Source organism: Ovis canadensis, chromosome 17, assembly GCF_042477335.2.
Source record: "Ovis canadensis isolate MfBH-ARS-UI-01 breed Bighorn chromosome 17, ARS-UI_OviCan_v2, whole genome shotgun sequence".
Lineage (NCBI taxonomy): Eukaryota > Metazoa > Chordata > Mammalia > Artiodactyla > Bovidae > Ovis > Ovis canadensis.
The window spans coordinates 28,442,153-28,460,494 of NC_091261.1; the positions used below are offsets into that span (position 1 = coordinate 28,442,153).

Below are 18,342 nucleotides of genomic sequence, written 5' to 3' on the forward strand. Positions count from 1 at the left end.
TCTAAGTCAAACCACTATGCTGTACACCTTAAACTTATAAAGTGATGTACGTCAGTTATGTCTCAATAAAACTCAGAAGGGTGAGCATACCTTCAGAGATAAAGTCAAAGCTTTCCTCTGCTATCCAAGGTCAACCATGTATATGCTCCTGTGGTTTTATTCCCGTAAATCCATCTTGCAAGACACCATGAAAACTGATGTGCTTTTCCTTTACTCAGTCAACTTCTAGAATTGTTTCTCCACCACTATCCTATCACTTCCCTTTCCTCTGTATGTGGCTCTTCATGGTTTGGATATCTTGGACTCCAGTCCCAAAATCAGTACAGAAATGACTGTAGACAAGTCATTTAGAGTTTCAGGTTTCCTCATCTCTATATGGAGATAATATTCCATAAGGTCATTTCAGGATTAAATGAACTTACATGGGTCAAGGTCCTGGGACATAGCAGACTGTCTCTAAGGACTGTTCTCTTCTCACTTGTCTCCTGCCCTCCTATGCCTATCCTCTGAAGGGTCTCATCACTCTGCATGAGATGTGTGATATGATTGAAGACCCAACGGACCTTGATTTGAGCTCCAGTAAGCCATCACTTCATGGGAAATAGATGGGGAAACAGTGGCAGACTTTATTTTTGGGCTCCAAAATCACTGCAGATGGTGATTGCGGCCATGAAATTAAAAGACGCTTACTCCTTGGAAGGAAAGTTATGAGCAACCTAGATAGCATATTGAAAAACAGAGACATTACTTTTCCAACAAAGGTCCGTCTAGTCAAGGCTATGGTTTTTCCTGTGGTCATGTATGGATGTGAGAGTTGGACTGTGAAGAAAGCTGAGCACCAAAAAACTGATGCTTTTTAACTGTGGTGTTGGAGAAGACTCTTGAGAGTCCCTTGGACTGCAAGGAGATCCAACCAGTCCATTCTGAAGGAGATCAGCCCTGGGATTTCTTTGGAAGGAATGATGCTAAGGCTGAAACTCCAGTACTTTGGCCACCTGATGCGAAGAGCTGACTCATTGGAGAAGACCCTGATGCTGGGAGGGATTGGGGGCAGGAGGAGAAGGGGACGACAGAGGATGAGATGGCTGGATGGCATCACTGACTCGATGGACGTGAGTCTGAGTGAACTCCGGGAGTTGGTGATGGACAGGGAGGCCTGGTGTGCTGTGATTCATGGGGTCGCAAAGAGTCGGACACGACTGAGCGACTGAACTGAACTGAACTGAAGCTATGTTTTTTGTTGTGGGATCCTGGGCAAGTCTTTAAATCATCATGGTCTTGAGGATTATTTTGAGATATTGGGCTTCCCTAATGGCTCAGATGGTAAATAATCCGCCTACTATGCAGGAGACTTGGGTTTGATCCCTGGGTTGGGAAGATCCCCTGGAGAATGGAATGGATACCTACTCCAGTATTCTGGCCTGGAGAATTCCATGGACTGTATAGGCCATGGGGTCGCAAAGAGTCAGACATGACTGAGCAACTTTCACTTTCTTTCTTTCTTTGAGATACTAATGAGATCATAGATAACAAATTGCTTTCTATTCAACATAAAATTCTCCATATACTAGACGAGTATGGTAACAAAAGGGCTTCCCAGGTGACTCAATGGTGAAGAATCTGCCTGCCAAGCAGAAGACACAGGAGATGTGGGTTCAGTCCCTGGGTTGGGAAGATCCCCTGGAGGAGGAAACGGCAACCCACTTTAGTATCTTGCCTGGGAAATCCCATGGACTGAGGAGCCTGGTGGGCCACAATCCACGCGGTCACAACGAGTCAGTCACAACTTATTGATTAAGCAATGACAACAACATGGTAACAAGACAAATAAGCCCTTAGAAAAATGAATGTATAAATGAGATGCATCCATTTTATAACCCCAAATTTTTCAATAGGTATTTTCAGAAGGATTCTTTTGAAATAGGAAAGTTAATTACAAAATACCCAAATTATATAGGATTGGTGGGAGGGAAAAGAAATTTGACTTCCCCATCTCTCTTATATACAACTTACAAAGAAATTAGCCTGCTTTATATCACAATCTTTTGTCACTCCTGAATGGGTAGAGAAGCCCAGGAGAAGCCAGTCCAGAGATGGGGAGCACAGGCAAGGTGGAGGACATGCCCTGTCTTCCTAGCTGAGCAATAACTAGACAGCCCACCTCCATAGTGAACTGATGCCCAGCACAGGCGTGGGGCACCGCCCAGATGCCAGGTTGGGAAAAGATGATCAGGGCTTATAGAAGACCTGCCCCCACAACACAGCTGCTCAGCTAGCACTGCTCTCCAAGGAGACAGTACAGGGCCTGCCCCTGGGCTTCTCCTTTATGTTCCTCTATCTTGAGCACAAGAGTATTTGAGCTGGGCTCTTTAAGTTGGACCAAAAGATAATTCAAAAGTTAGCCACAGCATCTTTTCCTGGGACTTGACTTATGGGCTCAGCAAGGAGGATCAATAGGACCTTAAGTGACCTGAAGGGACACTCTAGAGTCAAAAGGACTGCAAGGCAGGTAGCAGTGAAGTCCATCTCAACAAGGGATGGCTTAGCATCCAGCTTCTCTGGGTGGGGATACTTATGGGTCAAGGATGTCATTTCAATGCCAGATTTCAGAAACACTTTGTCAATCTGCCCTTGCTTACAACTTAAGTTAGTGAAGCCACGTGAATATTTTCATTTCTGAATATTGAGCTCAAAAATCAGAGTCCTGTTTGCTCTCCATCTATGCTAGAGTAGATAGGACCTGCACCCTCAAGGTGGAATTCCACAACCTAAGTCATCATGGGAAAAGGCTAGTCTCTCTATTCCCACACAGAAGAGGAAAAATAGCCTTCAGTTGGGTGCCCAGGAAAAGATGGACAACTCTATCACATCCCAGGACCTCTTGACCTTAATAAGCCTGATACCTTTATTAAAAGTCCATGATAACCAAAAGAAGGTTAGGTCACTGTCAGTACCCCATGAAGCAAAAATGAGCGGCTTTTCCAAGAACTTGTAAACCAGGTCACCCTCAGAAAGTCAGACTAGCAAAATCTACATGTATGGTGGATTTGACTAGAGTTCAGTCAGAGTAAACCAACACATTAACTGAAATTGTGACTGAAGAATTTGGGGCTCAAATTCCCATCGAAGTGACTTGACCATAATACCAGGAAGGTAGACATGGAATGGTCATCTGAGTTAAATTCACCCATTCCAGTCCATTATAGTTCGCTGATTCCTAGACAAAAGAGTCCGAAATGCAGCACTTGGATGCAATCTCAAAAACAACAGAATGATCTCTGTTCGTTTCCAAGGCAAACCATTCAATATCACAGTAATCCAAGTCTATGCCCCAACCAGTAATGCTGAAGAAGCTGAAGTTGAATGGTTCTATGAAGACCTGCAAGACTTTTTAGAACTAACACCCAAAAAAGATGTCCTTTTCATTATAGGGGACTGGAATGCAAAAGTAGGAAGTCAAAAAACACCGGGAGTAACAGGCAAATTTGGCCTTAGAATGCGGAATGAAGCAGGGCAAAGGCTAATAGAGTTTTGCCAAGAGAATGCACTGGTCATAGCAAACACCCTCTTTCAACAACACAGGAGAAGACTCTACACATGGACATCACCAGATGGTCAACAGTGAAATCACATTGATTATATTCTTTGCAGCCAAAGATGGAGAAGCTCTATACAGTCAGCAAAAACAAGACTGGGAGCTGACTGTGGCTCAGATCATGAACTCCTTATTGCCAAATTCAGACTTAAATTGAAGAAAGTAGGGAAAACCACTAGACCATTCAGGTATGACCTAAATCAAATCCCTTATGATTATACAGAGAAAGTGAGAAATAGATATAAGGGACTAGATCTGATAGACAGAGTGCCTGATGAACTATGGAATGAGGTTCGTGACATTGTACAGGAGACAGGGATCAAGACCATCCCCATGGAAAAGAAATGCAAAAAAGCAAAATGGCTGTCTGGGAGGCCTTACAAATAACTGTGAAAAGAAGAGAAGTGAAAAGCAAAGGAGAAAAGGAAAGATAAAAGCATCTGAATGCAGAGTTCAAAGAATAGCAAGGAGAGATAAGAAAGCCTTCCTCAGTGATCAGTGCAAAGAAATAGAGGAAAACAACAGAATGGGAAAGACTAGAGAGCTCTTCAAGAAAATTAGAGATACCAAGGGAACATTTCATGCAAAGACGGGTTCGATAAAGGACAGAAATGGTATGGATCTAACAGAAGCAGAAGATATTAAGAAGACGTGGCAAGAATACACAGAAGAACTGTACAAAAAAGGATCTTCACGACCAAGATAATCACAATGGTATGATCACTCACCTAGAGCCAGACATCCTGGAATGTGAACTCAAGTGGGCCTTAGAAAGCATCACTACGAATAAAGCTAGTGGAGGTGATGGAATTCCAGTGGAGCTATTTCAAATCCTGAAAGATGATGCTGTGAAAGTGCTGCACTCAGTATGCCAGCAAATTTGCAAAACTCAGCAGTGGCCACAGGACTGGAAAAGGTCAGTTTTCATTCCAATCCCAAAGAAAGGCAATGCCAAAGAATGCTCAAACTACTGCACAATTGCACTCATCTCACACGCTAGTAAAGTAATGCTCAAAATTCTCTAAGCCAGGCTTTAGCAATACGTGAACCGTGAACTTCCAGATGTTCAAGCTGGTTTTAAAAAAGGCAGAGGAACCAGAGATCAAATTGGCAACATCTGCTGGATCATGGAAAAAGCAAGAGTTCCAGAAAAACATCTATTTCTGCTTTCTTGACTATGCCAAAGCCTTTGACTGTGTGGATCACAATAAACTGTGGAAAATTCTGAAGGAGATGGGACTACCAGACCACCTGACCTGCCTCTTAAGAAACCTGTATGCAGGTCAGGAAGCAACAGTTAGAACTGGACATGGAACAACAGACTGGTTCCAAATAGGAAAAGGAGTACGTCAAGGCTGTATATTATCATCCTGCTTATTTAACTTCTATGCAGAGTACATCATGAGAAACACTGGGCTAGAAGAAGCACAATCTGGAATCAAGATTGCTGGGAGAAATATCAATCACCTCAGATATGCAGATGACACCACCCTTATGGCAGAAAGTGAAGAGGAACTAAAAAGCCTCTTGATGAAAGAGGAGAGTGGGAAAGTTGGCTTAAAGCTCAACATTCATAAAACGAAGATCATGGCATCCGATCCCATCACTTCATGGGAAATAGAGGGGAAAACAGTGGAAACAGTGTCAGACCTTATTTTGCGGGGCTCCAAAATCACTGCAGATGGTGACTGCAGCCATGAAATTAAAAGACACTTACCCCTTGGAAGGAAAGTTATGACCAACCTAGATAGCATATTAAAAAGCAGAGACATTACTTTGCCAAAAAAGGTCCGTCTAGTCAAGGCTATGGTTTTTCCTGTGGTCATGTATGGATGTGAGAGCTGGACTGTGAAGAAAGCTGAGTGCCAAAGAATTGATGCTTTTGAACTGTAGTATTGGCGAAGACTCTTAAAAGTCCCTTGGACTGCAAGGAGATCCAACCAGTCCATCCTAAAGGAGATCAGTCCTGGGTGTTCCTTGGAAAAACTGATGCTAAAGCTGAAATTCCAGTACTTTGGCCACCTCATGCGAAGAGTTGACTCATTGGAAAAGACCCTGATGCTGGGAGGGACTGGGGGCAGGAGGAGAAGGGGACAACAGAGGATGAAATGGCTTGATGGCATCACCAACTCGATGGATATGAGTTTGAGTGAACTGTGGGAGTTGGTGATGGACAGGGAGGCCTGGTGTGCTGTGATTCATGGGGTCGCAAAGAGTCAGACACAACAGAGTGACTGAACTGAACTGAACTGAAACACGGAATGTGATTATAACTTTAAAAGTGTAACTCCACCTAGTTGGCCATATAGGATGTTGTGTGGGAGAAACTGGTTTGAAGAGACACATGCATATGGAAAGGAAGGCTAAACTCTCAGAAGCTGGCAGGCCCATCTAGCAAGCATGGGTGGGGTGGGTGGGCTGCCTCAGTCTTTCAGGGACTTGTGTCAGGGGTATTTCTCTGTGACCATACAACTAATTTCATTTATTCTCAATCCCGTTTAACCAAACATCTGGATAGAATTTGTCTTCTCAAGTATCTTTATTTATAGAGACTGTGCTTGCCACGGCAGCGTGAGTATTCTGGTCTGTTGCTCATAATTCAGGTATGTACATCAGTCTCTGGGGGTCTGTTTAATGTGAGCTTATTTGAGGAATTTCAGCATCTGGGCCTTGATGAATGTTGTTACGTTTGTGGTAAATAAGACAACTGGAGATGCCCTTCCATTCACTCTGTGGACAGTAATGTTAAAAGATACACAAGGTACCCATGCCCAGCAATGTTGGCATTTGCACATGACTGATTATGGGACCCAATAACCTTAACTGCAGCCCACTAAAATATTTTTTAAAAAGCAACACAATAACATGATACTTAAGAAAACCCATTTAGTTTTGATGGTCGTTATTTTTCAAATTCCTGCACCTTATTGATTTTTCTAAAGCAGTCACCTCTTTGAAATCGTTTCCAATTTTTTTTTTTAATTATGTCATTCAGTAGCTTCACAGAACCCAAGACTGACAAAGGTTTTCATAACCCATAATGCAAAGACCAAAAGAACTAGGCACACGGCAGAGGAAGACCATGTGCTCAGAGTGGACCCAGACAGGGAGACCTGGGCTTCATCTTCCCTTCCTCCATGCTCCAAAAGGTCTAAATTTAGTTTACCGTATATACTGCAATGACATTAACATGTTGCAAGAACAAGAATCAAGCCAAAGAGAGAAAAAGAAGCTTAATGTGGTGCGAGATATTTAAATGCCATGGCAACAACGATGTCTTCTCCATTACTTAATTCACTTCGTCGGGTCAGGCTGTCCTGCCCTCTCTCCCCTGCGCTCCCTGTTGCAGTGATCAAATCAGGTCACCCTGAATCTGTGAGTCCTCCTCACGACTGCAGTCATGTCTATTTCCAGCAGAATGAATTTTCTCCATCTCTTCCTTTGCTCCCGGACCTTTATTTTGGTGCCCTTGATGTTCCCAGTTGCTCTTCACTGAGCTCCACAAGCTGTAAAAGCTTCCCTTTCATCCACGTCTCCTCCCCCACACCCTTCCCCCAGGGCTGCTTTCTGCCCCTCCCTCCAGCTTCTGCAGTTGTCTCTAACACAGTTAGCCACTTGATTAGCAACTCAGTGATTCAGAAGCCAAGAACCTTAGCTCTCCGCAGAGGCCTCTGCTTCTCTTTTCAGAATCAGATCAAGTCCATGACCCCCCAGATCTCTGTACCATTCAGTATAGATGACCAGGGGCCTTGAAGATTCCATTTGCCAAGTTTAGCCCCCCGCCACGCTTCTTCTCTTTTCTTTTTCTGTGTGTGTCCCTGGAGCTCTTCACGCTCTATTTAACTTTTCCCCAGGAAAGGTGGACAGAGAAGGTTTAAGTTTAGGATTTTGATGGATGACCAACCTCCTCCTTTACAGATGGGAAAACCAAGGTCCAGAGGGTTTAACTGAGCAGCTGCATGGCTAGCCCTTGGAGGAACCAAAACAAATGGGGTGAAAACTCAAGTACAGTGGCAGATTTGGTGGGGAAAAAAGTCTTATTAAGGGGTGAGCAGTGCCAAGACAAGACTTGATGATTACCTCAGAGTTCCTTCACTCACTCTGCTCTGTCTCCCTGCCAGCAGTGCAAGCAAAAGATCAAAGCAGAGCATGCACACCGGTCATAGACCCGCCGGGACACCTGGGGAGGCTCCGCCCCCTAGGAGCTTGGAGACCCTGAAGACCGCCTGCGCCCCTCCAGCCCGGATCAGCGGGACAAGACGAGGGCTCAGAGACAGCCAGGCTAATGAACTCCACTCGAGTCCCACATCCACTAGGCTTTTTCCCTATTAGCCGGCACACACAGCGGTAAACTGACAGAAAAGTTCCCCCTCAGTGTAGGAAGATGCATAAAATACATGATGCCTGTGAAAATATATTTATTGCAAAAGTTATATCAGTCTTGTAAGAAAGCACCAGCCTTCTCTGGGGAAAGGCATGGGTGGGAAAATGAATAAAATAACTCAGTATTTTGACTGTTTGCTGCAGTGGAAGAGGGACTTCTGTTTCTCAAGCTGAGTGGGAAGAGAGGGATTTATCCTTGGATGCCTAGGAACAAGGCAGAGTAGCGTAGAAAAGTCATTCCTTGGTGTGAGCATGGGAGCAAGTCCCCAACCCAACCCCCAGGCCTGGTCGATGGTTGTTCCGAGCCAGCCATTCCTCCCCGGTCGGGCTTGTTCTGGCGCGTTGGGATCTGCTGAGTGAGGCACTGAGCCTGGCTGCTGCTGCTGCCGCCCAGCACTGTGATTAAGAGCTCAATGATTGATTTTCTAGCCCATGACCACATTGGTGGGGACAGAGTATGGCAGAGGAGGCTGGCGGGAAGCCAAGTGGAAAGAGGGTTTATGAAATGAGCTCTCAATGAAGAAAACTGTGGGAAAGAATGCAATGGAAGCAGATCTGGGGCCAGTAGATGTGGGAAAGTAGAACAACTCAAAAATGCTCTTCAAACTCGAACTAAGAACACAGCATTTTAGCAAACACAGGAAGAGGATCCAGTGTATGAGAAAGGCTCAGCGCTGTTTGTATAAAGCAGACTATTCCTCTTTGCACAACCATCACGGACAAGGCTTAACCTCCCTTCTGTACTGGGCACTGTGCTGGGTTCTGAGGCTAGAAAGAAGAATCAGTCAGTCTAGAGAAGGGGATTGAAAACACACGGAACGAGGTGTTAAAATGCAAATGGCTCTTAGGGGAGTCATCAAAACATTTTGCCTAAACTTTGGGCCCAGAGCCAGTAGGCAGGAGTGGGGCAGGGAGGGCTTGGGACTGGGCCCTGGGTGCTGCCTGCCTCCTGTGCAAACCTGAGGGAGGTTTTAGCAGGAAGACCCTGGTTGCTTCCCCCCCACTCCCACCCCCCTTACATCCAGATGAGGTCTGCTGAAGTGATGGGAGTTGGGAAAACCTCCCAGCACCAAGGGGCAGTTAGACATCCTCCTTATAAGCCTCAAGCTGTGGACACTTGCAACATGATTCCTTCCCCTCCCCCCACCACACCCCCCACCACCCACCTGGAACTTGGGTCTCAGTTGACTCGCCCTGTGTGTTTTGAGGGAAGATTTCTTTTAACCTACTATGCCCCTGTTTCAACCCCCTTTGACTAAATAAATAAATTATTTGTGTTTCCTTTAGCTTTCAGCATCTTTCCCCCCACCACCCCCGGAAAATAAACTGGAAACTGAAGAAGATGAGTATCTGTGTGTTTTTGTGCATCAGTGTTTAATATGTAAGAGAGGAGATGATATGTTTTAAAAGGGAAAATAAGAAAAAAAAAAATCATACAACTCAAAACTAGTGCTTGACCAAGCTCAGTACCTGATGGTTTTATTTTTTTAATATCAGAAATAAAATCCTATTTCTGCAGTTCATGTCTGAAAATGGTGTAATCCAAAGTGGCTCTTTCATCTTCCACTGCAGAAACTGGTTCTTTGTGTAGCTTTGGAGCCCAGGTGTCTGCCCTGGAGGACTTTAAGAAGGTTATATTTAAGCCAGAAGACTTTAGAAAAGTATAGACTAGGCTGAAGGACCTCTGATCAGTCTAGCCTGAGCTGGCAGACCTGATACCAGTGTAGCCTAAGCCTCTTATCTCCTAGGGGAGGAATTCAAGCTGTGAAAAGGTGGCTTGCCCAAGCCCTTCTGCAGGTGAGCATCACCAGGACACAACCTTCTTAACCCCTGGCTCAGGGGCCTTCCCTCTCTTTCTCAGCCAAAACAGACTGAAATTTCTGGCAGTGCTGAGACAAATGTCCCTAACATTGTGCTCTTTTTCACCGAATAAAAACTGAGTTTAAGAAGAAACACAGTACTCGATTAAAAAATATATATATACCTGGCATTTAAGCACAAAGCCCCAAAACAAGACGTGGTCTCCCGGGTACTGGAAGTACTCCGAAATCCGCAAAGTCTCATTCGTGGTTCAGAAAACAAAACAGAACAACTTTCTCTGCTCCCTCCTCTCCGCTCCCCGCCCTCGCCCGCTGCGTGCAGTAGCTGTTCTTGGCAGATGCCCAGAGCGGCACCCGGTAATTCCACGGTACATTGTGTACATTTGCATCCATTTAACCAGCTATTTACAGCCGCCCTTTACCGCCACCTGTAAGAGGCAACGCCGTAATGACACTAAGTGGCGGGGCCGGGAAGCGGGGGCCCCGTGATGTTCTACACTTCAAGAGCAGGAATCTGTGAAGGGCTGGCACTTGGAGAAACCAAGAGACGGCTGGGGACATCACACGTACTGGGCGGGAGGCGACAGGAGGAGGCGCGCCAGACGGAGGGTCCTTCCTCGGGAGCTCCACTCGGTGGCTCCTTTTCCGTTACCACCACCGCGAGGAGGGACCTGCCAGGCCTTCCGCGCGGCTTATTTCCTGCCTGATAAAGAGCCCGCTGCCATTTGGATTTGCTGAAGCTCTGAATCACTCGAGACGACACGCCTGATGGTCCCGAGGAGGGTGGGGACGCAGCGCGCTAGGGTGGGAGCCGCAGTCCGGCGGCATCCGGGCTGGATGTCACCCCCTGGCGCCTGGGAAACCTGCTCGCGGATGTGATGCTGCAACGCGGGGACACCTGCGCTCCCGTGCGTGCCGCACTCGTGCAGCTCCGGGTGGCAAACGGGATGAAGTGGGGGCGAGGGCGAGAGGAAGTTGAGGCGCTGGAGTATCAGGAACGCTGCCTGAGCTTGCCCGGCTCTTTGGAGGCTGTCCGGAGGAGCCGGGGCGGGGAGGGGAGGGCTGCTACGGCTGGCGAGCACTGAACGCGGACTTCCAAGGGGTCCCTGGCATAGTTGGAGGTCGAGCATTCTGAGCCCTCCCCACCCCCAAGGGTGGCTACCCGGAGGTCCCAAGTGCCGCGAGGAGAGCGCTCGGAGCGCACCCAACCTCGCAGAAGCAAAAGCTAAACCCGTAATGGGCCGGGGGACTGGAGGGGTGGGGCGCAGAGCCAGCGCGGACCGGGAGCGCCTTTCGTTTTAAGGAGCCTTACTTCTGGGAAGGGACAGGGAACTGTCAATCAGCGAGGGAGGGAGCGCACCGGCGCTGGGTGATGTCAGCGGATCAGCTGCTCGATAACAAAGAGGGGGTATTACAGGAGAAAGTTGCAGCGGCGGCGGCGGCGGCCACCGCGGCACCCCGGAGCCTGGGAGGCAAGGGGGCCAGTGGGCGAAGGGGAGGAGGGACGGCTGCCGACGGAGCAGCTTAAGGCCAAGGAATTGAAAGGGCTGTAGGGGGAGGCAGTGCGAGCCAGCCCCGACTGCTCCTCCTCTTCCTCCTCCTCCAAACTCGCAGGGTTCAGCCCCAGCGCTCGCTCAGCCGCCGCGAGCACCCGGAGGGACGCGAGGCAGCCGCGCGGCCCCGAGCTGGGCAGGGTCCCCAGCCGCCATGGATAGCGACGATGAGATGGTGGAGGAGGCGGTGGAAGGTACAAGCATCTCTGCGGGGCCCCGGGAGGAGGCGCCGGAGGGGGCACGGGACGCGGAAGGAGTGGCGGGCTGCGACCGGCGCGGCTGCGGGCCCCCAGCGGCCGCCACCGTCCCCTACGCGGGTGGCCGGGTTCGCGCAGGGGCCGGACGGCCACGGCCACGCCACCGGCGACGCGCACTGAGCGGCGGGGCGCAGGCCGGGAACCGGGCTCAGCGGGGCCGGGGTCCCCGGGGGGTCGGGAGAGGGGCACGGCTGCTCCATCCTGCCCGGCCACCGCCTGCATCCGCCCTCGGAGTTACAAAACCTGCCCGGCACTCCGGCCTTCCCCTTTTCGGGGATGGGGGATGGAGGTGCGCAGGAGGACAGACCCCCCCGGGCCCCCTCCCCCGCCGCCGCTGGCGATCTCGGCGGAGCAATCCTGAGCCCCTCTCCCGGCGCCAGCCCTTTCGTTCGGCTTGCCGCTGCGATCCGCGGTGACCGCGGTCGCGTCCGGGTCCGTCCCCCGGCGCAGCGCACAGGGCTGGACCAGGCACGTGGCAGCCGCGGCTCGGGCGGTCGCTCCTCCGAAAAGATGAAATCATTGCAGGGCCGGGGACAAGGCTCCGGACCCGGGGCTTGAACGCACGCCGACCTGGCCTCCGCTGCCCCGGAGCGCACTCGGCCACACCGCCCCTCCCCCTTCCTGCTTCCCCGGCGGCTGCCGCCGCCACACTGTGCAGGCGCCCCGCAAGCCCGGACCCAAATTGCTGGGTGACACTTAACTTTCTGAATTCCATGCAGTTGGCTGTGGGTGATATCACCGCCTCTGTGTCGTGTTTCTCCGCCCCTTCGCTTCCAGCGCCCCTCCCCCGACTTTTCTCGCCACTTTGTTTTGCTGAGTTTCTCCACCTCTTTTTTCTTTTTTCTTTTTTTTTTTTGGCTAGTTCTAAAAAAACGAGGTGGGGACGTTATACAATCTAGTTGTTTGTATCCTGAGACGTTATGATTTTGTAACAGTGAATACTGGAAAATACACGTTAGCGTTATTTATTTCTATGATTCTACCCTGGACGGTACGTCGTGATGTTTTGCAGTGTTGCGTGGTATTATTCCAGAATATTTTAACCAAACAGCTAAGTAAACATTTTTTAGCTTTTGGTTGAATCTGCTTTCTATCTAATTTGTATAAACAAGTTCTTAGAAATGGTAAAGAAAAACAAAGTGACAAGGCTTACAGACTCATGAGAATGCAGTTACTGCTACTTTGGGAGGAAAAAAAAACAATTTTTATATCAACATAATTGACTCCGTTTGCAATGCTCCCAAGGTCTTAGGGAGAGACTAAGTTGGATAATATTTTTGAATTCTCTAAAAGTTGTCTTCATGTAAGTGTTGAAACTTCTTTCTTTATCGTGCTTCAGAGAGTGTTGGTTTTGTTTTAAATTCACAATGCCCTGAACTATTTCTCTCTAAGTAAAGCCAATGCTGGAACTTCCTGGGGCCCAAAGACGTTGATTGGTAATCTTCTTTAAATTATTGACTACCTATGCCTTCATGTTATGAAAGATAATTGAAAAATGCTACTCTCATATTGTTAGGACTTGCTCTCATTCTTCAAAGTTTACTTAGACTCGTAAAAATAATGCAAACCCTTGATCACAGGTAGTGCTCCCAAGGTTAAACTACCTTACCCTTTGAAGCTGTTTGGAAACCTAAGACTCAGTTGTCCACAGTCCCAGGCTCCTTGCAGAATGTGAACAAGCCACTTTAGAAATACATCGATGCTTTTGAGTTTGCTCAATGGGTGGAAGCAGAGAAACTTCTTTATATAAGCAAGGAAGTTTCTGTTATATAGAATGTGGGGGTATGTTAATAGACATTATATCCAAAGTCAGAATATACTTGAGAAGGGTCACTATTTAATACTTATGCTGGCACAACTGGCTTAAACCTTGAATGTCTGGAGCAATCCAGGACACATGGTTACTCAGTAATACCAACAGTAAACAAAGTAACCCAGAGTCTTTAAGTCCTTAGAGGCGCACAAGGCTCTGACTCACACAGTGTCTAGAGCATGCATGTGTATAAGTAGGCTTTTTTCCAGCCATTCCTGGCCTTTTAAAGTGCTGTCTGTAATAGTGTCAAGATCTAACGCACGCACGGGGGACTGGTAAAAGGCTAGTCTGAGCATCTTGGTGTTGAAGAACCAGCTAACCTACCTCTGTCCATATATAGAGCATGTGTTCTCTGTAATTTCATTGTCTTAGCTATCATTCTTGCTCTAATTATTTAGTTCTTACCATGTGCAGGCTCTGTGCTAAGTGTTTCACACACACATTATGCGTTCAGTCTCATGATGTGGGTACTCATACTGTCCTAATTTTACAGAGGAGGAAACTGAGGCTTAGAGGAGTTAAGAACTGATCCAAGGACCCTCAGCCATGCAGGGGACAGGCTGGGACCCCAGAACCCTGCTCCACCATACTACATTGTCTCCCTGTGTGTGTGTGTGAATTGCTCAGTCATGTCTGACTCTTGGCAACCCCACGGACTGTAGCCTGCCAGGCTCCTCTGTCCATGGAATTCTCCAGGCAAGAATACCAGAGTGGATTGCCATTCGCTTCTCCAGATAGTCTTCCTCCACCCTTCTTATTTTTTATTTCTTAATGAGCCAGTCACATATAGGAAACAGTTGGTAGCTGAGTTTGAAAGCAACAGTTAAAGGTTGTGTCAGTGTCCTTCTTTATCAGTGTCACTCTTTAGAGACTGGTTCTGAAAGAGTTCAGTGACTTTCAGAAAAAAATATATTTGGGGAAAGAGAATTCAACTTATAGCCTCTGCCAGCGACATCCTTTTTCTTCCTCCTTGGAAATTTACTCTGGGGAAGAAACTGGTCTCTTCAGGACTGAAGTTTGAGTGTTGATCGTCGTATCTTTTAGTTGCCTCTCTGTTAGGGTGGAACTGCAGCTTAGCTGGAGTTCTAAGCTCTGGTGGAGGAATCCCTGAGGGCAGGTGGGTGGAGGGGAGGGAGTTTCTGTTTATGATGTTGGCTGTGCTTCCATGGGAAGGCTGCCCTGGGCCTCAGCAGGCCTGCAAACATCACCTGAGCTCCCGCTGTGGGTTTTATTCTTTTATATTATTATTATTTTAAAGGTTTTCTTCTCTGCACTGCACAGCATGCGGGATCTTAGTTCCTACAAGGGATCGAATCCATGCCCTTGGCATTGGAAGCGCAGAGTCTCAACCACTGGACGGCCAAGGAAGTCCCCTTGCTGTGGTTTTTTTTCTTTGAGACTCATTGGTTCAGCGAAGGGTGATGTTTAGCTTTGGGAATAGAATTTTTTTTTTATTACATCTATTTCTTTGCCTGCCAGTAGACACAAAGATGAATATAAGGTGGTCCCTAATGTAATTTGAAATAAATATATCATATCTAATCAGATGAGTGATGGTGGTTGAGAGCAAGTGGGAATTGCATGCAGCTTATGGAAGTAGCTGGGGAAGGAATTCCCCAAGAGCTGGTGTGGAATTAAGTCCAGTTAAAAGAGGCACTTTGTGAGAAAAAAGAGGTGTGGAACAAAACAACAATTCACAGGGAAAAAGAAAACAAATGACCAACAAGCATTTGAAAAGAAACAACTTCACTAAATAAATACAAATGCAAATGCTGAGATAAAGGTTTTCTCTAATTAGGTTGGCAAAATTCAATAAGACTAGTATCATCCTGCAAAGAAGGGGACTTATGTATGATTCATTAGTATCATCAAGGAATTTCAGCTAATCAAATGTTAACCCAGGTGCACCAAAACAAAAAAGGAAAAGAAAAAAGAGAGGGGGAGAGTGGAATTATTGCAGGCACATTCAGAGACAACCACTGGCTTCTACTATAACAGAAAGTCGAGGAGGAGAAAAGTGGAGGGTAACACAGGAACGGAGTCTTGTCACAGGCCCAGACCGTGAACTGTCCTAGAAGCTCTTTAGAGCTCAGAGTGGAAGGATGGGCGCTCTGCTCTGGGAGGATGAACAGGCAGTGGGGAGCAGGTGAAGCGATCATCTAGAAGGCTCTTTGAAGTAGCAGTTATGAGGGCAGGAAAAATCAGACAGGCCTGGAAGCATAAAGGCGACATGGAGGAAGCAAAAGAGGGGAAAGAGCAGCATCACTAGAACGAAGAAGCCAGAATGAAAACAAGAATCTCCGTGTCTCACTGCCCCAGTCCCCTCAAATAGTAAGAGGATTTTTTCCCCCTTAAAATATATTTATTTTTAATTGATTGATGATTGCCTTACAATATTGGTTTGATTTCTGCCATACATCAAAATGAATTAGCCATAGGTGTACACGTATCCCTTCCGTCTTAAACCTCCCCCCCCACCTCCCACCCTTTCGCACCCCTCTAGGTCATGACAGAGCCCAGGTTTGAGTTCCCTGAGTCATACAGCGAATTTCTATTTGCTCTCTGTCTTACATATGTTAATGTATATGCTCCCATGCTGTGTGTGTGCTTAGTCACTCAGTCGGGTCTGATTGTTTTCGACCCCATGAACTTGTAGCCTGCCATGGAATTCTCCAGGCAAGAATACTGCAGTGGGTTGCCATGCCCTCTTTCAGGGGATCTTCCCGATCCAGGGATTGAACCCAGGTCTTCCACATTGCTGGTGGATTCTTTACCGTCTGAGCCACCATGGGAAGTCCCATGCTTCCATGCTGCTCTCTCAAATATTAAGAGTATTTTTAACTGTCCTTCTAATCACTTATCCTACCTGTCTCTAACAAGACTGCTGATGCTTTGAACTTGGGAAGAATACAGGTGAGGTGTTCTGGTAACACCCTTTGTATGTGGGCCTCACATTAAAACTATGACCCTCACAACTAATACCTGAGCTTTTGCAAAGGATGACTTTCAAAAATCAAATTGTGTTTTTAACCACAAGCATAAGTGCTTCATCATGAAGGCACATTCTTGCACTAAACAGAATAAGTTTGCCTTTTTAATGATTATTACCTTTTTAAAAATAATTCTGTTCTACAAAACCAACAATGCATGTAAGGGTCTTTGGTTCTGAGAGGAACACACACACACTCTCTCTTTCTCTCTCTCTCTCACACACACGCACACATACACACTCAGATCTCCTGTGAGAAAGCCTGCGGCTGTAAGCAGCACAGTGTCTGATCCAGAGGGAATTTCCTCTGCTGAGAGGAACCATCACTGCATAAAATACAGCCCTCGCTCTCATCAGGTTCAGGAAAAAAACTCTGAAGGAACCCGAGGGGGAAAAAAAATTGAACTTCTGTCTGTTCAGTAGATAATGATCTTGAGAGCAAAGTGAAAAAGTAGATTTGTGAGACGGTTCCTTTTTTTCCCCTTTCTCTAACTTCTGTCAATATTTGAACACCGTGCTGCAGACAGATATACAACACAAGAGCTGGGGCTGCTCTCGCAACACACAGCTGCCGTTCAAGCGGGTTTTCCTTGTTTGGGTCTGGCCCTCAACCTCTGTTGAGTGGGAACTGGCCTGGAAGGCTGTCGGCTGACTTGGCACATTGCACAGGCTGACCCCGATCCGAGCAGGCAGGACTAGTGTTGCTCTTTGCGTTGGGTGACACGTGGACGAGACAGGCATTTGCCATCAGGATATGCTGGTGCTGTGAGAACTCTCTTAACTCTGAAGGCCTCTTCCATTTCTCTGCCTGGGACGTGAGATCACCTCTCTTTAGAGGTCACCACTTCTGCCATTGGCAGGAAAGGATACCCTGCCAGTTTGCTCTTATCCCAGGATTGAAGGAGTGGGGGAAGGAGTTCTTAGCATCCATTAGCTCCTTCAGGGTAGCTGTTAATGTGCTTCTTGGGCAATAAGATGACTTTCTCATCTGTAAGACTGGAATTCAAGGGATGGTTGTGAGGTTTAATTTTGATAATAGGAAATTACATAACTCAGTGCCTGATGCATAGTAGGTATACAGATGTTTTTTTCATCTCTGTGTTTCAGTCTCCCTCTCCGTTAAATTGACTTACTGGCAAGATAAATAGTACATGATCTAATTGTCCAAATGGCTTTGGAACAAGAGTTGTACCAGAAGCTCCTGTAGCACTAGTTGGTAGGAGATGTGAGGTCATAGCAACCCAGCCTCTTCTCTTCCTGACATTTCTTTTCTTGGAAAGTCTCTTAACTGTTATTGTTTTGGTTGTGGGTGTTGTTTTAAACATAAAGTTCTGCTGCCAGAAACACCACCCCAGGCTATTAAATATTCAGGATGGAAGTCTTGAATGATCATAAGCCGTATTAACTTTTAGCTCCTTTTCATTGATCCTGGTCATTGATCACATCCTGGTCATTGATCACATCGTCCTGCTTTTGGAAGGATGAGAAGAGAACAGACAAGCCAACCACGGGACCCTGCTGTGATCTGATAGAAGGCGATTTCAGAGATTTCTTGCAGCACGAGCACGCAACCTGAACAGCTTTGGAAAGGCAATAAAGGGTCACCCATCCCAGCCTTCTTCCTAGACACGTGGTATCATCAGAAAAATGGCCATCATTCAGCAGCCCCTCTGTTCCTTTCTCCCTAGAGACTAAGAAAGCAATGGGACTTCTCTCCACTGGCCTGCACAGAGGCAAGCATCCTTCATGGAGCGTGGTTGATGTTACCGCTTTCATCTCAGTAGGATTCAGGACTGTCCCTCAGGTGTTTTTATTGTGTTCTGTGATGCTTCCAATTTTCTCTAATATCTAAATGCCACTGCTGAGGGTGCACCTGCAATGTTTTGCTCAGAAATAGGACAGGACCATTGCAACTGAGGAAAAGTGGAAATG

At 47.1% G+C, this 18,342-nt stretch overlaps 1 protein-coding gene across 1 annotated transcript in view; it reads left to right on the top strand.

The window, feature by feature from the left end:
* Positions 1-10,393: 10,393 nt before the first annotated feature.
* SETD7 (SET domain containing 7, histone lysine methyltransferase) overlaps positions 10,394-18,342 on the top strand; it is a 50,500-nt gene continuing 42,551 nt past the window's right edge. The window contains exons 1-2 of the mRNA XM_069557085.1: positions 10,394-10,706; positions 11,413-11,545. Of these exons, the coding sequence (XP_069413186.1) occupies positions 10,677-10,706; positions 11,413-11,545 (163 nt within the window). The 5' untranslated portion in view covers positions 10,394-10,676. The remainder of the gene's footprint in view (positions 10,707-11,412; positions 11,546-18,342) is intronic.